The 26,412-nt window shown below is 36.2% G+C and overlaps 1 protein-coding gene across 1 annotated transcript; it reads right to left on the bottom strand.

Moving 5' to 3' along the window:
* Positions 1–2,097: 2,097 nt before the first annotated feature.
* LOC576563 (putative ammonium transporter 1) lies at positions 2,098–19,487 on the bottom strand. The gene is made up of 11 exons (XM_776861.5): positions 19,036–19,487; positions 15,860–15,949; positions 10,203–10,433; positions 9,489–9,589; positions 9,030–9,164; positions 8,075–8,305; positions 6,986–7,124; positions 5,064–5,161; positions 4,224–4,350; positions 2,974–3,081; positions 2,098–2,274 (listed from the first exon to the last, which is right to left on the bottom strand). Exons 1-11 carry the CDS (start codon positions 19,145–19,147, stop codon positions 2,156–2,158), a joined length of 1,491 nt encoding a protein of 496 aa, XP_781954.2. The 5' UTR covers positions 19,148–19,487; the 3' UTR covers positions 2,098–2,155.
* Positions 19,488–26,412: the final 6,925 nt, after the last annotated feature.

The raw sequence follows: 26,412 nt of genomic DNA, 5'->3' as shown, positions 1-26,412 counted from the left end.
TGTTAAGCGATCATTATGGAACACGATTCCAAAACATCTAAAGAATCAACCTTCCTTAAGTAGTTTTAAACGTTCCTTTTGATTGTTTTTATCAAATTTGTTCTCAACAACCTGAATATCATAGTATATATATATATATATATATATATATATATATATATATATATATATGTTATTTTTTTTGTATAATGTTTTCCTTTTCCGTTTTACTATTTCTACCTGCTTTCTTTTTCTTCATAATTTTATGTTAATTACGTACTTGTTTAGGGGTCAACGTTTAACAAGGCTAAATGCTCTTATTTGTTGACCCCTCATTCGACATAAATTTGCTTTCTTAACTAGTTTCCTTGTTAATTTTATTGTATTCATATTATCAGTAATGTTACCCTTCTACATGTATTTATAATTTTTTTTTAATACTCTGTATGTATTGTATATGTTTTTTTATGAAGAATGAAATAAATACCATACCATACCATGTTAAGCAATCATCGGGCAAGTGTTTAGGTTATCAAGAAAAAGTATGCCTAGAATATGAATAATATGTCAGCAAACCGGTCTATTATAACTCGTAGAACACTCATTCTGTCACTTTTGAACTGCTGTAATAAGGGAGTTTACAGATACAATCTGCGCATGGGCAGATAAAGGTCATTTGTACCAAAAAGGTAAAACCCACAGAGATGAATACTGGATATGCGCTCATGAAAGTTATGTAACATTATTCATTTATGCAATGCACCAACGGTACATTCTATGATACGCAGGTGGAAGTATTCTTTTCAAGAGGGCAAATAAAAGGTATTAATGAAGCACATCTAGGACTTTGGCAGTTATTATTCTAATATGCTCAGAGTGGAACTTCTCCATGTGTAAAAGATCTGTGGATATTTGGGATCATTAACCATGTGCTATCTGTAAACTCCCTTATTGCTTGAAATTACTAGTTTTACTACTACATTGGATTATTTTTAAGGAAATTAGAAATAATGTTATGTTTATGGCTATAGCCAAAACACTCTTGAGATGCGGGCATCGAAATAGAAATTATGCCTTACACAAGTCAACTTCAGAATATGCAGAACCAATTTAAACAAAAGAAATTATACTTGAAGGTACTATGTCCCTTTTGCAGGCCCAAAAAATGAAAAGGTTAAATTCCAACGGCATTCGAAAGATAATACTAATGTAGTGGGAAAATAACGACTATTAGTTGTCGAATCGACTTAAGAGCTATAGAGCCAGTAAGTAATAGTCTGATTTTCAGACTATTGTACCGAATGGTCGTACGTTTCATGCTGCGCAAAGATATAATCAGTTTAATTTTGGCCATTACAAGAAGTGGGTTATTGATGTAGAAAAATGCTCATGTACCCGTTACAGCTCATTTTATGTACGTTATTATCAAAGAAGAAAAAAAAGTCAGTCACTCAATAGTGTCTGAGAGTGAAGTTTAGCAAGTAAACGGGTTTCCTTGCATAATTTGAATATTAGGACACTGTTAACGTTTAAATTTCACAGATAGGACAACATGACATATTCATTATTCCCGCAAAGTTCTCCAGAATTTGATGCTGGCTGCAAAAGGGACATAGTATCTTTAAACACTGACTTATTGAACTTTAAGTCTTTCAAAACAAAGTGCATAGTTAATGGTCTTCCAATCATACGTAATACAAAAATAGCCTCTAGTGATTTCAAGTTTTAGCTTCTAGATGAATAGGCCATTTTACTCATGTTTAGTGCATAAATATCGGTGCCATGTTACACGTTATTTCATCCACAAAAGTCATGTAACAATAGTCAGAATGAGAAGGCATATGTTCCATGCTGTTAGATAGGACAAGCCATAATGTTGGTCCTACCTAGTAATAATTAATGTACGCAACTCGCATTCCGACTATTGACATACAATTATTCGTAACAGGAGAATAGAATATTTTGTCACATGGACTTAACAAAATTAGAAATCGTTATATTTATGGATATTTCAGCCGTCTCTGAACCGATTATGATCAAACAAAGATTATTTTGTCATTTTGAATATGTTCTTTCAAATTTGACACTCAGTTTTTCATTACCTCACAACAAAAATTATTTTGTGTAGCGCCCTCTGCAACAAAACTCAACTATCCCTTTAAATTACGAAAATGGTCTAATCAAACTGGACCCTTGGAGTATCGTCGATTTGGATGTGTTCATGATCAACAGAGTTCTGCGTTTCACCGAGGCTATAAGCCTTGTTATCATGGCTATTACCGTTCATCTTGTAGCCTGAAATGATAAAAAAAAATGTGATAATTAAATTAAAATGATACTTGATAACTTATATTCCGCAATTACCAGACATAAATTATGTATTTAAATTATACTAAACTGCGTAAATTTATCTCTGCCCAAATTTCGAATGAAATTGGTGGTCAACGTAATATATTTTCCATGCACCCACGCTTGAAGAAAACAACTGAACACTATTTTATCAAAAACTTGGGAAAATTATTTTTTTTTAAATTATAGTGCTAACTGGTTAGTCATCCGTAGTCGCATATTCATGATCAACTTATCAAACTAAAGACAATGTTATATGAACTATCATATCATTATTATAATTGTATATTTCAACAAGTTTACTAAGTTAATGTATGATATTTTTGCTAGAAATCGGATGCCTTTTATAGACTCCCACTGTTCATTTTCCCCTAATGATTTTGGGCAGTAACGGTTTTATAGCGGGTTTATGGGGGTCGCAAAACCCCTCCCCCTCAAGATTTTTTTTATTTTCAAGCTGCCTCTTCCATCAGAGAAAAAATTATAAATAAAGATTATAAATTAATTTCAGTGAGGCACATTGAGAAAATAAATGCAAGCTCCTCTTCCCCAAGCGCCCCCCCCCCCCATCAACAACAACAAATCTAGGACCGCTCCTGATTAAAAGATTAAAAGATTTAAAGATTTAAAAAAAAAAATACTTACTAGGTGGTGGTCGTACTGGAGAAGCGTCGATGACCGATTCATCCTCCCAGCCGTTACCGTAGCTTGCCAGAGGATAGGCCGGCTCGCCATGCTTCGGAATATCCAAACCTAATATTATATATATAACATTTGAAACAAATCAATATAATTCATCCTATTTTATCAGTTTTAGTTTGATGAGATTTGATTTGAGTTATGCATTTTTTGTTAGACTTTTTTTTACTTATAGGGATTGAGTAACTTTGTCTCAGATTCTGAAACTAAATCATGGATTTAGTTCATGCTGCAATAATTATAAACATTTAGGTCAATCAGGAATCCGATCGCCTGTCTGATTATCAAGATATTTATGATTGAAATCGAAATTTCATTTTTCGTTTTCCTAACGGTTTTCATAACAGTACAGTCTATTGGGGGAAACGAGTATGGTAAAAACCGGTCACTCAAAGATTTTTACTTTTTTGAGGCACTTCGGGATCATTTTGAAGCGCAATTGTTCAGGGCTTCAATATTACACCATATCAAAGACACTGATACCACGTAGGGCCATGCATCTCAGATTTAACATTGTTAAACGATGCCTTTAAGAATAATTCTTAAGCCAACACATCTCACCTAACTTATTCTATTTCGGATCGACCCTATATCGATCAACCCTGAGCATTGAAGAACACAAATCTATAAAGTTGAAACGAATTTTGTTATCCTTTCTCTTTCGAACCAACCCTGAGAATTGACAAACATTATTTCCATAATTAGACAAACTAAGTGACTAGGAATCTTTCTTTCTGACTCGGATAACCCCGAGTATTGACAGACATTTTCTCTATTAGCAAAACTATTAAAATTTGAAAGAATCTTTCTTTTCTATCTTAAATTAACCCTGAGTATTGACAAACATTCTCTTCACAATTAGAAGAAAAAAACTACAAAACTGTGAACGATTCTTTATTTCTCTCTGGTATCAAAATGTTCAATCCTGAGTATTGACAAAAAAAATCACTCTAGCTATTATAAGCTAAGTGTGTACGACCCTTTCTTTCTTTCTTTCCCGGTTTAATGCGGAGTCTTTACAAACATAGGCCTGGGGGTGTTTCACAAAACTTGTCATCAGTGATAAATGACAGTTTTTGTTAGAAGCTACTGATCAAATCCTTGCTTCTGATTGGTTATCAGCAGATTTGTCACTGATTTTTGTCATTTGTCATTGAAAAAAAGCTTTGTGAAACGGGTCCCAGGTGTGATCTTACCTTTCTTCTCTATCTCGGGGTCAACTCGGAGAATTTTCAGACATCTAAAGATTCCAAACATGAAGAAGGAGAGAAGAGCGGTCCACACGAATATCGCCACGACTCCGAGGAGATTCCAAGCAAAATGCTACAAAGATAAAAAATATGGAAATCACAAAATTGATGTGAGCTATCTACATTGCTTTTTGAACTAAATATAACTATTCCTATATTCAATAATACAAATGTTATTGATGATAAATTAAAATATTTATAAAAATGATAATAATGATATGAATTATAATAAAAATTATAATAATAAGTCTAATAACAGTTATAATGACAATAATAACAATTAAAAAAAATAATACGTGTAACAATAATTATATTTAATCAAAATAACAAATAAATAGAACAATAATGATACAATTTATAACAAGTGAATAAATAAATAATCTAAAGCGAGAAGCGGGAAAAAGAGAGAAGGAAGAAGAAGAAGAATAAGTAGTAGTACAAGAAGAAGAAGAAGAAGAAGAAGAAGAAGAGGAAGAAGAAGTAGAAGAAGACGAAGAAGAAGAAGAAGACGAAGAAGAAGAAGAAGAAGAAGAAGAAGACGAAGAAGAAGAAGTAGAAGAAGAAGTAGAAGAAGAAAATGAAGCAGAAAGTGAAGAAGGAGGAGAAGAAGAAGATGAAGAAGAAGAGGAAGAAGAAGAAAGAGTAGGAGAAGTAGAAGAAGAAGAAGAAGAATAAGTATTAGTACAAGAAGAAGAAGAAGAAGAAGGAGAAGAAGAAGGAGAAGAAGGAGAAGAAGAAGAAGAAGAAGAGGAAGAAGAAGAAGAAAAAGAAATAACATCCACCTACCATCCATGGCACCCTGCTTGTGATGTTGAAGAGGATTCCATCATTCATGTCAAAGATAGGGACCGCTAAAACTCCCCAGAAACCACCTCCTAGGTGAACTGCAAAGACAAGGTTCAAAGTTTAAGGTTCAAAGTTTAAGGTTCAAAGTTTAAGGTTCAAAGTTCGGATTATTTTCATCTTTCACTTTTCATGTTACACAATGATGTCCAGTTTTTGTTGACAAGAATAATGATGAATTGGAAATGAAAATAGGAAAGAGCATAGGTAAAAGAAGAAGAAAAAGAGGAAGAAGGTGATGATGAAGTAGAAGAAAAAGAAGAAGAAGAAGAAGAAGAGGAGGAGAAGAAGAAAATAACAAGACTGAAGTACAGTAGGCCTACTGGTTCTTTAAAAAAAAGTAGAAGAATTAATTATATTACAGGCATAGGCGCCAGAAGTGGGGGGGGGGGCAGTAAAAAAAAAGGGGGGTAAAACGCCCCCCGCCCCCCCCCCCCCCCTCTCCAAAAAAAAAAAAAGCAGTAAAGGAGTACAGATGGTTTGTATTTTTAACCCAAAAGAACATAACAATAATAAAACCTGAATTAATTCACATATAAATGTCCATACAAAGAAAAGGAAACTTAACTGGAAGAAAATTTCCTAAACATTGCGCATGCCACCTATATTTATCAATGGAGGTTTTTTAATAGCGACACGCGCATATCGTTGACGTATTGTGAGAGAATGGAAAAGCGTGTCTGTTTTTTGTTGTTGTAGGGGTGAGGAAACATGAGCCCCTGAACGCTGGTGTACTGGTGGGGGGAGGAGGGGGGGGGGGGTATGTCTTATTCGATACCAGTGATTTACAAATGTTGCTGAAATGACACGATTTTCCGGTATTTTTCTCAACTCTTTTTATAAGTCATACCTTTTTAGACGTTTGTTGGAAAATTAGAAATTTCCAAATTTACAGTCGGGCGAAAAATATGCTTATTTAGAACCCTTTATGTCATGGTCTGCAAAACGGCTGGGCTCGGGGGCTCGAGCCCCCCTCACTTTTTGAAAAAGTATGTTACAGAGAAGAGGAAAGGAAGAGAGAGAGAGAGAAAAAAAGTGACCTGCCAATGTCACAAATGAGGTATCAAAATATGCTCATCTGATAGTAATTAAATGCCTTAAACCCCAGAGCTTACGGGGGCTCCGCCCCCTGGACCACATCAATGGCCTTAAAGAGGGCCCCTGGATGCTCATCTAACCGTAATTAAATACCTAAAACCCCTGAGCTTCCGGGGGCTCTGCTCCATGGACTCTCCGCCAATTAGTGGCCTGCCAGTGTCACACATAAGGCGTCTGAATATGCTTATCTGACCGTAATTTAATGCCTAAAAACCCTGAGCTTCTGGGGGCTCAGCGGACCCCCTGCCGAGGCTCAGGCCCTGGACCCCACGCCAATTTACGGTCTACCTGATCGTTAATACCCCACTTTGAAAAATGCTCCGTGCGGCCTGCATGTAACGTGTAAGAGTGGTGGTTATGCAGATTATTCTTCTGCCCCCCCCTTCCAAAGTTTTTTGCTCATTATGTCACTGCCCCTGGAAGGTGAGCCCCCTGGAATGTTTGCCCCCCCCCCCCCATCCCAAACTGCTTCCGGCGCGCCTGATTACAGGAGAAGTAGTTGGCGTAGTAGCAGAAGTAGGAGTAGTAGTAGAAGAACAAATTCAGTAACAGGAAGCAGAAGAATAAGTAAAAGGAGGAATGGATGAATAAAAAGAAGAAGAGGAAAAACAAAAAGAAGATGAAGAAGAAGAATGATCAATAAAAGGAGGAATGGAATAATAAAAGAAGAAGAGGAAAAACAACAAGGAGAAGAAAAGAAGAAGGAAGTATAGAAGAAGGACGAAGAAGAAAAGGAAGAAACAACTGCCTTCTTTATTTTTTGTTACCGGCTACTGCGTCCAGTGGATCATCTATTCGCATCCGGATGACTGCTGAACTCCAGAGAATATAAGTAACACCAGCTATCGTTCCTATGACCGCTGCTCCCCAAGCATAAACCACATTACATCCTGCACATATGGCCACCTGAAAAGGGGAAGAACGCAGCGAAATGATTATGAAAATCCATTTCCAGACATGGATAAGTTTCACACGGATTATTATCAAAGCTACTTGAGAGATATAGTTTCGTCATCGGAAGTTGCTTCTGATTAATCAGGCATTACACACTATAAATATGACGGACAAAAAAAGAGGACAAAATATACAGTTCCTCAGGTAGACAATGGAACATCCCTTCACTGCTATATAATTATGTAAAATTGGTAGAACAGGTGAATATCATGTGACACCTGTTCTACACATTTTTACATAATAGCAGCGAAGGGATGTTCCTTTGTCTACCTGAGGAACTGTATATTTTGTCCTCTTTCTTTGTCCGTCATATTCATAGTGACATGAAGCCCTAAAAAAGTTCTCATAGAGATTATACGAGGGATGGCACTATTTGGAGCAACATGGTTCATCCTATAACCCATCTCGGTTACGCGTAGTAGGGCGTGTCACAACTATTACTCTCAATACGCTATGAATTATTATATGCTTTTATTTTCTCGATAATATTTTATTATATTTTCTTACAACACAGAGTTCAGTGAATACACGTAAGACTTTCGTTGTTATAGTAGTTGCCAATCCATTTTTACGTTGGTTAAAAAAACTCAGCTTACTACTTCATACTTCATACTTTGGAACAGATTACCTTTAAATGTCAAAAACTGTCAAACCGTTAACCTATTCAAAACTAGTCTTAAGACACATTTATTCAAAATTGCGTTCGATGATTAATTAACTCTGTTCACTTCGATGTGTATTCCATATGTATTGTAATTTGTAGGTTTATTTGCATTTTTAGTTTTGTATAAGATGTAATCGTATATCAGTCTATTTTGTGTGTTATAGCGCTTAGAGACTTCGGCAGTAAGCGCTTTATAAGTAACGTTTTTATTGTACTTGATAGCTTGTTTTGCACTGACCATTCCAGTAAGACCACCGTTGATGGTTGTTAGCAACGACCAGTAGCTCCCGCTGAAACCAACGCGGCGGCAAATCATAGCCGTGAGGGCGGCAAAAGCGCCAGAAATGATAGTATTGACGATGGCAAGGGCAACCACCTCCCCGTCTCCTTCGCCAGATATCCTTCCTTGAGAGCCGCCGTTGAACGCGAAGAAGCCAAAGAATAGAATAAAACCGCCAAGTGAAACCATCTAAATTGACATGGAAAGAAGCATTAAATAAATATGGCCATTACTATAAGCGTTGGCGAGTATTTGAATATGCTGTCTAAAACTGGATTGTAAATGCACCTCTTGAGCAGTCATTAAGATGGATCACTTGGTTTGGAATGAAAATTCGTTATAATTAATAATCCACTCTTAAAAGTGTTGGTGGATTTAAGAGATTATACCAATCATGACCCCTAAAAAGAATAAATATCCACTGCTCCGCATTAAGAGAGTACTTGGAAATGGCGTCTGATAGTTATGCCAACGAAGACGAAGAAAAGGGAATAGGAGAAGAAGAAAAGGAAACGAAAACCAGATGGAGATGAAGGCGAAAATGAAGTAAAAGAAGAAGATGACTTAGAGTGATAACAGCAAGAATAGAAAGAGCAATAACAATACAAAGAGAAAGTAGGAGAGAAGAAAAAAAGTAGAAGAATTTCCTCTCCTCTGCTTTTCGAGAGTATTTGAAAATGATTTATCAGTTCAATTCAATTCAATTCAATAATTTTATTTCTCCAAATCATTAAAAATTTTACATCAAATACAATTCATATACAGTAACATAATAGATAAGTTTTAAAAAAAAGGGGGAAAAAACCAGAATCTTGTGGGTTGAAAAGCTCCCTCAGTATATTATCATAATCAGACTGAGTGTGTACATAAATGAAAAGTAAGAATATGATATGATAGATAATTCTAAACGTACCGGTACAGTATGCCCGGCAATAACGACCAGTTTCCCATTCGCGTCGTAGCGCCCGATACGAGGACCCAAGATGGTCGCTCCGACCAAAGCAGCTGTGCCTCCGACACAGTGAACGACGCCGCTTCCTGCGAAATCCTAAATAAATAAAGAATTATTGAGAAATTTACAAAATGGCAAGGAATAATTTCCTAATGTGAGCGTCAATAATTGTAGGAACATACGAAATCATTATAGAGGACCAAACAAGGTTTCAAGATGGTGCAAGGATGCAAAGTCCTGTAAGAATAAAATTAAAGATTTGGTAAGATATTTAACAAAATTACAAGAAACTGACAGTAACCGAAACAGTTCCAAGACCACAATGATGTCAATAGTAGTGGTAGTATGCTTAAAAATATAATAACCAAGTAAAAATAGCTTCAAATGGGTCTATTGAAGTTTCTCCAGCGATCACTTTACCTTAAAAGCCAAATAAGTTCCATCGGCGATCTCTATTCCACTGTTGCCAAGCCAACCATCGGATGACCACGCCCAGTGAGTCACCACCGGGTAGATGAATCCTGAAGGCAAAAATAAAACAGACCACGTACTTCAAGTTTTGAACACCTTAGTACGTTTGATTAAGGACAGTAAATTCAAAATATTTTCTTCACATGTTAATTCATACCAAAAAGGCCGACAAACAAAAATTTGATTACCGAAAAATGACACTGAATTGGTCAGTTTGAATTAGTGTGGAGTCGATTTGGCTTAGCAAGTAAAGAAACATAATGAAAATCCATGAAAGTATCAACAATCATGACAAAAGTGATTAACATTTATTAAGGGAAAATTATTTTAGGAGTATTGCTAACTAGCGGTGTCCTGTTACCAAAGAAGGATTTCCAATGTGTATTGTATTATGATCAAGATCGTCTACGATTTGAAGCCCATACATCTTTTATTCTGACAAGAAGTTAGGCTTCAATGCACTAAAATATTCTTTTTTTAATAGCATTCTCATCAATATCAACCTCCATCAGGGAGATGATGTTTGTTATATATTATGTAATAAAATTGTCATTTTCCCCTTCAAAATCGGATAGCAGGAAGATTGTATAGTGTGTGGTACGGTGGGCCTTAAATGATATACAAATTAAGATATTACACACACACATAGTTACGACTGTATACCCGTTATTAGTGACGAATACATGAAGTAGGCTGCGAACTCGGTTCGCTCCGCCATCGCGCCGGAGACGATAGTGGCAGCCGTAGCGGCGAACACGAAATGGAAGAAGAAATGCGAATAGTCGGATGGAACCATGTCTTCGAAAAAGAAATTCCTATAGCCGATGAAAGGATTGGATGATTTTCCGAAAGCGAAGGCATATCCAACACCCCAGTAGGCTACCGCCCCTATGCCTGTGGATAGAAATATAAAACATAAAGTGACAACGTACGAATTTGCTTTTTTAGTTATATTGAATATGGAAACAAAATTCTCTCTTATCCTCTTAACGAGTTGTTTTATCTCACATACTGATCATCATATATATTTACATTATTGTACATTTGAAACATAAGATAAAAGACAAAAGTAAGTAAATGCATGGTTATAACCTTACGTGTCTTAAATAATTCGTTGTGTGTTTCGTTAATAAAACGCTTTACTTATTTCTTATATGATATAGTAGTTTTTAATTGAAATTGATACACAGACTTTTACTATTATACTCTTTCAATAGGATAGCTCTCGCTAAATCTGCATTTTCAAAGTTAGGCAAAATTCTGACAAATCGACATATGGAAACGTTTGCTTCTATTTGTCTCATAAAAGAAGTTGAACACAAACTGACTCCCAGACGGTGTTGAGTGCTCAGGGGTCACGGACCAGTGGCTTCACCAGGCAGGTAGTTCTATTATGTGAATGGGTAAATTAACTATTACAAAATGAGGGGACACATATTACATTTTACAATAGGGACACACATTGTTTTTATTGTGCAGAACATACTCTTTTATTGACTTACTTATTGCATGAAACTATAAAACCAAAATGCATTTTGTATTCTAACAATATAAGTACAACAAATAACAGGTGAATGAAATGCATAAACACTACAAACACCTGGGGAGGAAGCATTCATAAATTTGAATAATTAGTTGATAAACGACTCCGCCATGAAACAATAAAACCAAAATGTAATTTGCGTTCTGGCAATTGGAGTACAAAGAATGATAGCAGGTGAATGAAATGCTTCAACAACACAAACACCTGGGAAGGAAGCATCCATAAATTTGAATAATTTAGTTGATAAACGACTCCGCATGTGAACGTTTGTTGGAGCAGAAAGCAGTGGATTCTTAACAACACGAACCCATTTAACAGAATGTCGGAACGTAAATTAAATTTGGCGCGGTTGGAAAATGCATCTTTCTACCTTGCGACTTTAATGGTACGATCCAGTAAATTAAAACAATAAAATGGCTCTTATTAAATAAAACCCCAAACTTCAGTGATATCAGACAAAATATGTTATATCTTACTAATAATTAAAAAAAGATGTATAAACATTGTGAAAGTGTAGCATTTTACGATAAAAGACACCGATTTAGCGAAGATGACGTCATTTATGCGCTTGCATCAGGGAATTCAAGGTCAAAAGGTCAATTCAGACCCTAATAAGTTATTGGTCAAGTCTTTTTGTTTCCTTTATTCCGACAAAATTATACAATCAATCAAAACAAGTTTAATACTAGAAGAGAGCTAATGATTAGTATTTTCATTAACCGCTTGCCCCAAAGTCGCTTGACCACAGTGAAACGAGTGAGAGCTTACGAGAGCGGCCAAAGTGTGATTGAAACTCGCTATTTGCTCTTCTCCAACGCAAAAAGGGACGACATTGTGCTGGATAAATGTATTTTTTCCGACAAAAGTACAGAAAATTTGCATATGGTCTTTTTATATTGTACTTAATGAAATGTTACCCGAGTGACTCCCGGGCGCCCCAATGCTGGAAAGAAACGCACATTTTAGAAAACTTCACTTTTTCATGGAAAAATGCTTATGTGTTCTATGCACGCAAGTCAGATTGAGCAGATGATACAACGTTTCCATATGCAATGAGTATGAGGACCAGAATAAGAGTATTGAATTGTTACATCTACCCAGTACTTATGTATGGTAGTGAAACGTGGACTTTAGCCTCTGATACTAAAAAGCGTTTGGAAAGTTGCGAAATGTGGTTTTAAGAAGAATGATGAAAATCCCCAGGGGGTGTTTCATAAAGAGTTCGTAAAGTTACGCATGACTTTACGAACGACTTATTATGAAGTGCCAGAGAAGATGCCCAAAGTTTTTTTTTATATTTCCAATAACCTCAATTAAATTATGGCAAAAAATAAACTTTGCATTAAAAAGTTTGTTATAATAAGAAGGTTAATCTACATCTGCACAGATCAGGTTAATAAATAATAATCAAGAATGATTGAGCATCCCATTGGCTTTTCATATACAAGTCGTTCGTAAAGTCATGCGTAACTTTACGAATAGCTTAATGAAACACCCCCCTGGACTGACAAAGTTAGTAATGAGGAAGTTCTTACACGAGCTGGAGTACAAAGGAAAATGATACGTGAGATGTTGATTAGGCAGTTGAAGTTCATGGGTCACATTACACGTAAAGAAGGCCTAGAGAATCTTGCTTTGACAGGGAAAATTGTGGGAAGAAGGAGTCAGTGGCGGATCCAGGGGAGGGGCCCGCCCCCCCCCCCCCCCCCCCCCCCTCTTGAGAAAAAAATCATGTAAAATCACGCGATTTTTACCTTGCGCTCAAGGGGGGGGGGTGCAAATTTTAAAATTTTCGAGGACCAAAAAAAACAAAACATGTGCTCACTAACACCCCCCCCCCCCCCCCCCCCCCCTGAGCGACTTTTCGGCTGGTTGAGTCGTTGCGATTATTTTTTGGACTCAAAAAAAAAAAAAAAAAAGTGTCCGCTTAACCCCCCCCCCCCCCCCCCCCCCCAATTCAAAAAAAAAGTAAATTCATATAATTTTCGAGTAACGTGTTACAATTAGTTTCTGAAGTTTGTGTTTAAGGAGGGATATAATAATGTTTCGCCTTCAAACTAAATATCAACAACATTTCCTGAAGTTACTTCTATCAAATTTGAATTGATTTGTTTACTACTCAATGGAACATTCTTTCGAATACATACTTTATTTAACCAATAGCTTGGAAAACCTTTTTTTTTTTTAATTTGGCGTATTCGAACTCCAATAATAATTCGTCCCTATTTTCACGAAGTGACGGTAGTGAATGAAAATCGCATACAATGTGAATGCGGATTTTCCTCACTACCGTCACTTCGTGAAAACAGGAACGAATTGATGGATACTAACTTTACTATTCAACATAATCGAATCATTCCACCATTTTTTTTTCACGTGCTTTACCTTACACATTCAAGCTACATATCATTTTACAAACAATAATGTAGAATTTTAAAATATTATATGAATATTTCTCCATAATATCTCCTCTTCTATTTCCGTTACCTCAACTAAACCTCGATATTTACAATCTGACCATGCATTAAAGGTACTATGTCCCATTTGCAGGCCAAAAAAAATGAAAAGGTTAAATTCCAACGGCATTTGAAAGATAATACTAGTTTAGAACTTCCCTAAAAAAGGTGGGGCTTGAAAATGTCTCCAAGTGGGAAAATAAAGACTATTAGTTGTCGAATCGACTTAGGAGCTATAGAGCCAATAAGAAATAGTCTTGATTTTCAGACCATTGTACCGAATGGTCATATTTTATGCTGCGCAAAGATTCAATAAATTTAATTTGGGCCATCACAAGAAGTGGGTTATTGGTGTAGACAAATGCTCATGTACCCTTTACACCTCATTTTATGTTTGTTATTACCAAAGAAGAAAAAAAGCCAGTCAGTCACTCAATAGTGTCTGACAGTGATAAGACATACATGACATATTCACAATTCTTGCAAAGTTCTACAGAATTTGAGGTTGGCTGCAAAAGGGACATAGTACCTTTAAGAAGATTTTGATAAAACTCTGGCAGACTATTTTGTTTACACAACATTTTCATAAAAATCTTTCTTATTTAAATTAAATCTAGAGATATCTGGAAAGGTCCCAATTATTTCAATCCAATATTTGAATAATGGTTTCCGTCTACAAATGTATTCATATAATATCTTGCTTATCAAAGATAAGTACAAATATTTTTTTTCTCGATTTAACGTCAATCTGATCAAAACCATCAACTAACTTTGTATTTTATACAGACATTTCTTTTCACTATTTCTCTTTTTGAACTCCAAAGAAAAGCATAAATGATTCTATTCAATTATTTAATAACAAATTTTGGAACAGGTACAACAGTTGGCGTATAAAAGATTTGTCGTTGCTAAGATAATTTTTAAGATATGAATGTGTTAGCAAAGAAAATAATACTAAGCTGGAAGAATTGTTGAATATACTCTAATTTTTAACCTATGTTATGTTTCACTCAATCATTGAGTTATTAATGTAAATATGTATTGCTATTATGGAAATAAAAACCTCGCTTGAGGATAAGAGGAAAAAAAGATTTGTGAATTGATAAAGGCTTTGATAACAACTACTTTACCATTAAACGTTAATATTTTCTGTTTCCAGTCTTTCAATCAATTTATTTTCCACTTAGCTCTCCCACGGTCAAAGAGATCCCCCCCCCCCCCCCAGTACAGTAAGGGTTAAGATCTAATAATAATAATAATAATAAATAATAATAATTGGATTTATATAACGCCTTTTCCAAAGGATACAAGGCGCTGTCTCTTAGACTATCAACAATTTAAGAGCAGTTGTACAGGTAAGTTTTCAGTTGTTTTTTGTTGTTGAAGAAATCTAGCTAATTTGATAGAAATGCTTTTCTGTCCGTCTAGTAGGAGCGTATACATTCAGCCCTGAAATGATTCATCTTTGTATACAACTATCATAGCGATTACTCTTCAATCATTTTTAGTATATGTTTCCAATAACTTAAAATTGTATTTTTGCTAAGCAAATTAAAAACACCCTTTGCGTGTTTTGATCCATGATTAAATACATTTACCACTCCATTCAGAAACTCTAGTTAACTCTAGATCGGATGAACAAAATGTCTCCTGTAGAACTACAACGTCACATTTTTGGTAATTTAACCACAAAAATATCTTGTTTCGTTGCAGTTTGTCTCGCAAGCCCCTCACATTTAGGGACAGAAAATGGAGGGGGGGAAATATCAATAAGTCAATTCGTGAAAAAAGAAAATTGGGTCCATATATCACTTCTCTCATAACTTCCTCTCCGTGATTTTTTTTCCTTCTCGCTTTGGCAGTATTCCTGTTACTATAATGGATGAGCATTTTTGGTTCGATTTATTTCTTCCGAGCTTTCGTTGTTGCATTCTGTTTTCTTTTTGCAGATATCTGTTGTTGTTCTGTGGCGGATTTTGGGGGTGGGGTTGGAATTTTCATGAATTTGGAGATAAGTATTATTTTCAAAGTTCAGCGGATTTCCGCATCTTGATGGAGCAAGTAAATTTCACATTGATGTTGAGGTATTAAATCGTCGGTGTTTTGTTCATTTTATTTAGATTATCATTGATTTGTTAGGTAAGGGAGCTATTGGTTTAACATAATTTTTGAACAGCCCCAATTTAACAAATTGAGGCCTGTCGGAGAGGTGAGCATGGAACATGCGGAACGAAGAGAGATGCTTATGATTTATTTTTTTTAATGACAGAAGGAAATAAGTTTGATAAACTTTTAAGTAAAACATGAAAGGTAATACTTACAGACATCAAGCATATTCTTCAAAAGGATGTTGGTGGTGTTTTTGGACCGTACCGATCCCGCTTCCAAGAAGGCGAACCCCAACTGCATCACTACGTGTTAAAAAATAATTGAGGAAATGAAAGTTAATTGAACAAATCACGAATTACGTTCAACCTCTTCATGAGTAAGTACGAGTAGTTATGTTATTTTTCCCCTAGGGCAATTCCACGGTAACGGAAGGACACTCAGACAAGATTTTTGAACTTCAGGTTCATACTAAAAGAACTGTTTTATTAGTATAAGATGTGAAACAGTACAGATATAATACCTATATAAGTGCCTTTAATTTTCACACAAAAAATTGTCATTATAGTTAAGTAGTTTAAGAATGTGCATATTAATTATCTCGGTAACGGAAGGACATAAAAATGGACATGGTTTTTCCAGTTAATTAGTGTTTATCCAAACTTTGTGAAGGTGATGAAGCTTCCCAATTGACTGAAACACATTTTGTTCCCCATAGTTTAATACATACTATAAAACATTTCTTTTAGTATGAACCTGAAGTTCAAAAATCTTGTCTGAGTGTCCTTCCGTTACCGTGGAATTGCCCCCTAGCAATAGCCGGAGATATTTTATCTCTCTCTGTCTCCTTCTCTCTTTCCCCCTTCTATCTCTCTCTCTCTATCTCTCTCTCTCTGTATGGATAGAACATAGATATAATATTTGTTCATAGAAAGAGAGAGAAAGAAAGAAAGAGAGAGAGAGAGAGAGAAAGAGGGAGATATTATATTGAACTTGAAGTTATTCAAATAACATCGTCACAAGGCAAAATGACGTTTTGTTACAGATAATTAACAAACCAAATGTAATCATAGCAGTTCTTGTTCTTTTCTTCACATGTACAAAGTTTTTTTAATAAAATAAGCATTATTAATTAAAACGTTTTCCGTTATGAATTAATCTACGAATTCCAAAATAATCATACCATACTATTTGAGGTACTTTTTTCAGAAATGTGTCCTTTTCCATAATAATGTAGTCCATTAAATGCAACAATTATATTCCACCAGTCACGTGAATTCGTACTTTGCAAATTTTCTAACTTGCCAATCCTTTTTCTCTTTCATTATCTTTACATTTTTCTATAGTTTTCTTCATGTGTAACACAACTTTCTTAAATTCATATCGAATAGCTTCCTGCAAACCGCTTGGCATAGCTTCTTGACTCTTTTCCCTGTTGCCTCAGTCTCTCTATCACAGTGCATTCTGTTTTGTTTCTTTCTTCCAGGGCTGCGTCTCACGAAACCATCATAAGTATTTATTTAGCTACAGCGCATTGAAATGCGTGTATTAAGTTTAACACGCGTTGGGATGCCGCTGAACTTGTACTTGTGACGGTCTTTTTCCTATACAATTTCTTGGGTATTCTAGCTGTCTTACCCACAATTTAATTGAACTCACTAATCCCCTCTACCGCACAATCAATTCTACTGTCATCAAGTGGATAATCCTCATACAAAAGAAACTGTATCTTGTCCTTATTTTGAGGCTGATTTAATGTCCTTTCAAACTGTTGCTTACTAACAAGCCCTTGCCATCTAAAGGCGGCGTTCGATAGTCTCAATGATATTCCCTCCTTTTCAATATATCCATCATCACGATAGTACATTGCCTTTATCTTTAACTCTGTGCAGTGTAGGGCAATGGTCTGAGTACATATTAAGAGGTAATACATGACAACAAGTAATCTGATCATTCACTGTCAGCTACTGCTTCATTAATATCACTTGGTGTTAAACCGTTTTGTACTTAATGTAAAGTTACCTATACTATCTCCTAGTTTACGACCATTTAAAATGCCAAGGTCACACATTTTACTAAGTTCTATAATATATCCTTTCCTCCATTATTTGAAGCGTTATATATAGATTTCTTCTCCCCGGAAAATTTGATTAATTTTCTCGAAAATCTTGAAAAGATCATCTGTATCCGAATTATCATTGCAAATCGCATTAGTCTGATCTAAATGTATAGTATTTGTATAACCTTTGAAATCTCCCATTTAAAAACATTACCCCAATCTCATTTTTGAAGCTACGTCAAAATTGTATTTGTTCTATAGCATCAGTATGAGATGTATAACTTGAGTTTTCTGGATTAATATAAAGAAAACGGATAAACATACCGTCACTCATTTCAAACGCCTTTTTCTCAAGTTTCCCAATCCATATTCACTTGATATAGTAGGGAAAATTTGACACTTTCATTCATTTTATTTCTGGTTATCAGGTAGATTTTTTTAATTAATCGAACTCTGATTTCAGTGAGGACCTTACTCAGTCATATTTGTATTTCACACCTGCATTTATATTCCAGTAACAGATGTCTACCTTTCTTTCTTCAGAAGTTAATTATTTTTAAACACCATTTATAAAGACTGTAATATCAGATATATCTCTGCTATTCTAGCCATTTTCACGAACACAATATAATTATGAAATTTGTACAAATATCATTACAAAAAATAGGACATTACGTTTTGATGCATAATCCTAATTTTCGATAGCATGCCTCAGGTTCGCGGCTAACACCTTTGCTCCCTTTCCACTTATCATACTCACACAAAATGTCGTTTATTACGCCTTGTTGCAATATTATAGGGCTTTCTTACAAAATCGTGTCTGCTTACTTAAAAGTAGAGGGTATTCATTCTATCATTTGTGTCTCCTTTCTGTCACACGCACCCTCTCTCTCCTTCTTTTTACAACGTAGTATATATTTTTTCTTCTACGTCTCTTTGTTATTTATTTTTCTCTATATATTGCAGTTCAAAAGTATAAAAGAAAAACATTAATTTTTTGTTTTAACGAAGACTAATATAATATTAAAAAACAGATCTCTTCCTATCACTCTCTCATTTTTTCTCTCTAACGATCTTGTTCTTTTCTTTCTTTCTCTTCTCACCCACTCTGTATCTCTCGCACTTTTCTTTCTACCCAACTACCTACTTTCTCTCTCTCTCTCTCTCTCTCTCATGCACATACCTACACAAGGTTGATACTCTTAGAAGATATTAATGCAAATAAAAAAAGAAAAATTTAATAAGATTTGAAAATATATATCTTTCTTTCGCGTTTACTCTCTCTCTCTCTCTCTCTCTCTCTCTCTCACCTACAACAAAGTGGGTACTCACAAAAGATAATGCAGGACATCACGACGAGGAAAAAGTGGTCCGTGTTTTCCTTGAGATAGTCGAATTCAGCCTGAAGCTGCATCAGGACAAGATCACTTTCATTCGACGCCATTTTAATTTTGTTCCTCAAATCTAGGACCAAAAACAAATATTGTGAGTCCGAATAATTAACGTGTATATACCATGCGCAACGTTTGGCGCCTCGTTCGCTTCTGGCGGTACGAACAAAACGCCAGACCGTACACCTTCTCCCGAACTGTGCGTGCGTATTGCTGCTCTCTGCGTGTTCACAAGGTCACGGGTAGAAGAGTTTTACTGGTGAATAGACCAGTTCACGGTTTTCACATTCTTCTTCTTCTTCTTCTTCCAATGTAGTACGTCTCTCTAAAAGAGTATTTTCGTACTTTGTGCAGAAAAAAGGTGCGCGGTCGCAGGAACACGTGCAAGGGAAGTGCAGTGCAGTGCGATGACCACGAATATCCACAGATCTTCAAAACATGCAGTACATTTTGAAAGAATCACTCCTACAGCGATGGAGGTGCTACATGAACAGCCTTTATTTCCCCTTTTCAAAGAATACTTCCAGCTGTGTATCATGCTGGAGTGCACTGAATGTGCATGAATGAATAATGATACATAACTTTTATGAGCACGTATCCAGTATTTCGTCTCCGTGTATTTCAAAATTTGTTCTGCAATGATCTTTATCTGCTATGATGCTCAGACTGCAACCGTGAACTGACTGGTCTTCAACCAGTTCGTCGACTACCCAAGTGGTCTAATCTCCTATGTTCTAACACCCAGCCCGTCTACTATCCACTAGGTCTAATATAATAATTTCGTATACGTATCATTTGGTATAATGTCCATTTAGGCTAATTGTTTGTTATTATTATCATTATTAGTAGTATTGTGTGCGCGCGTGTGTGTGTAAGTGATATTTTGTTGATGCTTAATAACCTCTTAAAAGAATGCTTAAAGAAAAAAGGAAAGGGATAGAGAGAGAGAGAGAGAGAGAGAGATTCTCTATTTGTCCTCATTAGAAAAGAAATAAAATGATTATCGAAATACAATAATTAACATTCATCAATTATCGCTTTCTTGGAGCCACTCTTCAATGATGGCAATAATTGTTATCTAGGGCCCCCCCCCCCCCCCACTCCGAGAACGGACGGACCCCATGCGTGTTGCCAAAATGTCCTTTTCGTAACGAAAGAAAAAGGTCGACCCGTATTGACTTTACACACCGGACTTTTGCTGAAAGGGGGGGGGGGGGGTGCTGAAAAAGGCTCGTATACAAAAGAAAAAGGTCGAGCCGTATTGACTTAACACACCGGACTTTTGCTGAAAAGGGGGGGGGGGTCGGTTGGAACACGCATATGCGTACCCTAAATAACACTGAGTGGGGGACCGGGTCTAGGGCGTAATGACTGTATACATTTTAAAACGTTAGACTTAACCTACAAAATTGCAATTAGAACTCAAGATAACATTAACAATTTCTTTTACTTATCAGACAATACCCACTGGATTTTGTACAAAGCACTTCTTAATAAGGACACATGTATACACATGGGTATTAAATATGACGCAATGCCGGACCTTACTTTTTACTTGTCTTCAAAAGAAAAAGAAAAAAGTTTTGTAAGATCCGGGATCTGGTAAAGCTGATTTGCTCCGACACAGGACCATTCATTCTATTCTTAACGAGAATTAATGATTCCTTTCAAGAAGCTTCTGTCTTTCTCTCTCTCGAATTAATCCGTCAAAAGAGTTGCAATCCATGCCTCTTGATAATTCCATCTAGCGTTATAAAATTGAAATATTTGCTACTGTCTATCAGTATATTATGATAATACTAATACTACATTTATTAATCTCTTTATTGTGTAAAACTAATTAATTCAAACATGCTTATGAATGATTATTATATTTATTTTATAAATCTGAAATGGTAATTTAATTATTTGATATTGTACCCATGTACCAGGCGCATATTCTTGCCCCTTTTCTCCTTTCTTTAAGCGCGTAAGGTCTTTCTCCATGTTAATGATATGCGCTTCATAGGCAACGTACATAGTAGTATTATCTTTCCTCAGCCTCATCCACAAATCGCAAAAACTGAACTTCTTCTTCGTCATGTTCTTCTTCCTCTTAATTTCATTATTGTTAGTATTATTTCTTTAATCATTATCATCATCGTTATAATTATTATTAACATTATTATCATTATTGTTATCATCATTATTCTGTTTATTATTATTATAGCAACTATCATTACCATCATTTTTCTCCTTCTCTCCAGCACTTCTCTCTCTCTCTCTCTCTCTCTCTCTCTCTCTCTCTCTCTCTCTCTCTCTATCTCCTAGCCTGTTTTTCTTTTTGCTGTCGGAATAAAAATGTTTAACCTCCATTGGAAATCTAAAAAAACATATATTGGCTAATTTGTTTCCTAATCTATAGTCCGGCAAGCCTCATTCGAAATGGTCTGTGATATATTTCTTGCGGTAACATCAAAATGTACTTGAAAGTTCAAGTCCATACTTCATGCAATGGTCAGCAAAAGAAATTAGTCAATTCACTTCACCATTGTAGACATGACAGTGTGTATCTTACATAAAATCACGTGATATTGTAAAACATAAATGATGATAAAATTAAAAGATCGACGATCGAGGACGCCATAGGTCTACGTACAGGAGAGCGTTGCACAAGACACTCCTCAAGACACTCCTGAACGTAATCTGGTGCTCTAGTATTGACCATCTTGTGGACCAGCGCAGGAGAAGTTTGATGTTTGTCGTTTGAACTTTTCCATAAAACCTCAGTCACATCGCCAGACCGACTCTAGCTACACCGGGCGATAACCAACAAAACATTGGCTATGCGTGGGGATTGGGCCTAAAGCATTCTTATGTTCTGTCTATCGACGGTGTTGTTGTTCTAGCTAGCTCTTTAGGGACTTGCCTCGATGTGACTTCCGGACCGCATGACCGTTACCAAAATCGCGGAAATAGGGGTCAATTTTAAAGGCCCACTGCACTACTTGTAGCTACTTGCGCCCTCTATATAACAAACAATGCCTAATCGGTGACCATTGGTCCCCCATGATCCTCTTTTTCTCATGTTAACTGAGAGCTGAGTTGATGAGATAACCACCTGTCCATTGACCTTGCAGGGCGGTGTAATCCCTCCTGTAAACTATGGCAGATAAGCTTTAAGCAATGTCCGCGGACAAAATATTCCTCGAAATATAGAAAATAGGGGTGCACAGGTGTCCTCGAAATTGATGAACAGGGGTCAGGAAAAGGGAAAAGAGAAAACCGTGAAGAAAAATTCTCGGAGCCGAGTCTTGTCCTTGAAATATGGTAAAATAGGGGTAAATTTGCGAAAGTGTCCTTACAATCTTATAAATAGGGGTATTCCAAAGTACGATTTTGTCTTTGTTTTGACGTAAAAAAGGGGGTTAAATTCCACAAAATGTCCTTGAAATTGACCGCAAAAGGGGGTTATTTGCATTTGTGGTAACGGTCATACGTGTCACCGTCTGCGGGTGAGTGTCCCACCGGGGGACTGCTGTGTGGGCAATGTCAACGTGACGTCATTTTATTAAGGTACTGGCAGTGCCAGGCAGTGCCTTAAAAGGATGTCACACGTAGCAGTCCACTATGTCGGCGTGTAAACCTAAAAGTTCCTTCCGGTGTGACTGGGCCTTCATGTTTTTGTTTTGTTCATTGTTAGCTGAACCATGGAGCTAACGCATGGCTGAGTCGTGAGTGTCATGATCGGTCTAAAGCATGGTCGATAAATCACCTTGTTCCAACAATGCTGATCTAAGTGAGGATCTAAGTAAGAACCACGTGCTCTTGGCGTGATCAGTCATGCTCATGCAGCAAGCATGTAACCAGGGAGGTGTTTGAACTGGGGGGTGTTTCACAAAGATCCGAAGTCAAACTTAACTCTAAGCTGGACTTCAAGATTATGGAGAGCCATTAATTATTGTGTAGCTATAAAATAAAATATATTCAAAAGCGAAACCTTAAGTATTGTAGGCTTTCTATTAATGAACATGAAATCTCCTTGTCCTTGATAATGAAAATATGAATGATTTTAATCAACATTTCATGCCTTTTAAAATAAATAACTTGTATAAAATATGTTCATAGATGCTAACGGCTTTCCATAATTGTTACTCCAACTTGGAGATAAGTTCAGCTTAGGAACTTTGTGAAACACCCCAAGGGCCCTTCTTCTTCTTCCTTTTGAGTACAGACCTCTTTACAAAGTATTATCGTACTATACTGGGGGTGTGCAGGTGGACCACTACACCGGGGTTTCCCCTACAAAAGCCACACAAAAGCTTATGAGGTTAATAAACATTTTATGTCCCATCGGATTTGTATCCAATATTTACCGAAGTCTTTCTTTTTTAAACCTCGCTATATACTCAATGTGCATTGTTATAATTTTGACAAACATACGGTGAGAAGGTCAAGATCAGAGAGGATTCTACCTTCGCTCAACAGCTGACTAAAAAACTTAAAGACTGTCTAGTGTGGACAGGAGGGATTAGACCACCCAGCGAGGTCACTGACAGGTGGCTATCTTATCAACGCAGCTCACAATTAACATAAGAATAAGGGATCACAGGGGACCAACAGGCACCGATTAGGCATTATTTTCTATAGAGGGAGAAAGTAGCTATTAGTACAGTGGGGCTTTAAAGTATTCCCAAATCCAGACTCCCGACTAGGCTACCAACAAAAGCGTTTAACAGTGGTTGCCCCCCTCCCCCGCCAAAAAAAGAGATGTTAAAATCAGCCCTAAATTCGCCCAAAATGTACTGAAAACAGGAATGTGCCCTCCCCCCGGCCAAAAAAATAAATAAAATTGTTTATTAAAAAAAAATATGCCAATGGCTGACCTAAAAAGGTGACCTCCTTACCCCCCCCCCCCCCCCCCCCCCCCCCCCCCAACGGAGCAAAATGTCAAATTACAAATTTCGTGACAAAAAAATAAAATAAAATATGTCCTCTTCACCCACTCCCCTCCCCCCCCCCCCCCCCCCGCTTATTCAGCGACTGGCTTTAAGCCGTATTTTACAGTTGCCCACACTCACATTTTTATATTTTGTTCTGGCAATTTATTCAAAAGCTCTGCTTATGCAACATGAAAAGAGCGTGACCCACACAACTTGTTTTTATCCAAGGGATATTAAGGAGAGACTTTTGGGAAGACCTGAGGTTTCTGTTTGATATACGAATTATGTAAGCAGTTCAGTCATATACGAAGGCCATCAAACCTTTTCAGTCAATAAAGGTTGTAATTTGAACTCGGTTGTATCATCACAAATATTTGTGCCGTTTTTTTTTTCTTTTTCTTTTTAAACCGGTACGAGGATCACAATCTTCTTCCTGAAATACAAAGAAAAGAAAAAAAGAGTTAAACAAGAGTAATGTTGACCTTGTATACTACTTTGCGCAAAGCTTATCATTCATTACATACCATATTACATTTGTAAGAGAATAAAATCTTTCATAATCTTCATCGTTGAATAAAAATAAAAAACAAGAAAAGAAATGAATAAAAGAATCGTCCAACCCGCCCTATATCCTTCGTAGTTATTTTGTGCTATTATATTTCTGCAGTTTAATTCCTTTGACAGGTCAGAACTCAGAAAGGAAATTCTACTCTCATTGCTATATCCTCCGTCCAAAAGAAAGAAAAGGAAAACGCTTACAACTGTCGTCGCTATCCTTCGTGTCAAGATTTTAGTTGTGTCATTTTCTTTTCAATGTCAATCATCGTTCGACCAGAGAACAACAATCCGACTGTATGTAATCTTCATCACTGAATAAAAAGTGAATGAAAAGAAATGTCGTGCTAATCTGTACCAGTTACTGCTCGACGTGACTGAGAAGCTCTTACTTTTTTTTCCTTCTTTCTATTCATTCATTTTTGTGTAATCGATTCTTCATACATCGTCTATTTTTTGTGTAATAGGGAGGGGCCATGTTAGTTGATATTTGATATTTTTCCTACTATTATAAGATAATACATGTTCTTGATTGAACTTACATTTTTACATGTACCCCAGAGGTGCATAACAAGTTGGAAGGCATTTTATTAATGGTATTTGTTTACAAGTTACATGGCTTGATGTCAGACAAATCTGTTGTTTTTTCATTTCAGAACAAAAATAAATTTGATTTAATTACATTTTTACATGTACCCCAGAGGTGCATAACAAGTTGGAAGGCATTTTATTACTGGTATTTGTTTCCAAGTTACATGGCTTGATGTCAGACAAATTTTCTTCTTTTTTTCTTCATTTCAGAACAAAAATCAAACGAAAAGTCAGAGAAACGAATGAATCGACACCCAAAAGGAGACTGTGCAGGAGGGGGGGGGGGGGTGGGGCAGAAATAGTTTATTTTGGCTTTCTATTAATTGCCATATCAAAGGTGAAAGTTGACTCGAATTTCCATCCGTTAATTCCATTATTTGATTTGATTCATGTTATTATTGTTATTATTATTAGTTGGAGATGCGGCCTTCGACTACTTCAATGAAAAAGAGCAAATAATTTGAAAGCAGGAATATGAGGTTTATATAACGATCGTCATCACGGCCGAAAGCTTTTGTGTCTCTGCCTCGAACCTGTTGTTTGGATGGGAATTAGCAAAGCATGATCATGAATATCATTTTTTATTTTTTGTATTACAAGGTGTTTTATGTTCCTTTATTCACGAGTTGTACATATCAATAGGTACATATATATTCAACAAAGAGTTGTGATAATGATAACAATACCAAAAATTAAAAAAATTCATATATGTGATCACTAATTTAACCCAACACAGTAAATTCAACAAATCCGATACAGTGAAACCTGTCTATAGCGACCGCCCAAGCGAACCACACAAAGTGGTCTTTGTAGACAGCTTCCTTTAGCACAATATGTTTCAATGAGAAATCACGTTCAAGGGAAACAAAAAATGTGGTCTTTGTGGACAGGTGGTCACTAAAGTAGATTTGACTGTATTATAACAACATAAACGAAGACAATATATTTAAACAAAAAAGTGACTTTTCTTTTTCCGGTTTGATTTATACTTGAACTGCATTATAAATTAATAGAATGAATATAGAAAAATCTTACACTCATGAATGGAAACTATATAGGAGCTTTATAAATAGGAGAGAGCGAGAGAAGAAAAACGCCACACACGTAGGCAGTGGCGGATCCAGGGGGGGGGGGACCCGGGCAAAAAAGGAGGAAAACACATTGGAGATGCCCCCCCCCCCCCTTAGCGCTCAAGGGTAGGTTCCTTATTAGCAAGAAAAGGGGCACGAATCATTGTTAAAAGGGTATTA

This window comes from Strongylocentrotus purpuratus, unplaced genomic scaffold (assembly GCF_000002235.5).
Source record: "Strongylocentrotus purpuratus isolate Spur 01 unplaced genomic scaffold, Spur_5.0 spur5_scaffold_18, whole genome shotgun sequence".
Classification (NCBI taxonomy): domain Eukaryota; kingdom Metazoa; phylum Echinodermata; class Echinoidea; order Camarodonta; family Strongylocentrotidae; genus Strongylocentrotus; species Strongylocentrotus purpuratus.
The sequence above is the reverse complement of the archived record's forward strand: the minus strand, read 5'-3'. Positions and strand labels throughout refer to the sequence as shown.

Bases quoted from the DNA above. Each gene is read 5' to 3' on its own strand.
- LOC576563 (XM_776861.5), bottom strand. From the start codon at position 19,147: ATGGCGTCGAATGAAAGTGATCTTGTCCTGATGCAGCTTCAGGCTGAA. The intron at 8,306-9,029 runs GTACGTTTAGAA...ATGTCAATTTAG, and splicing joins TTGCCGGGCATACTGTACCG to ATGGTTTCACTTGGCGGTTT. The intron at 7,125-8,074 runs GTCAGTGCAAAA...TCCCCTTTTCAG, and splicing joins ACGGTGGTCTTACTGGAATG to GTGGCCATATGTGCAGGATG.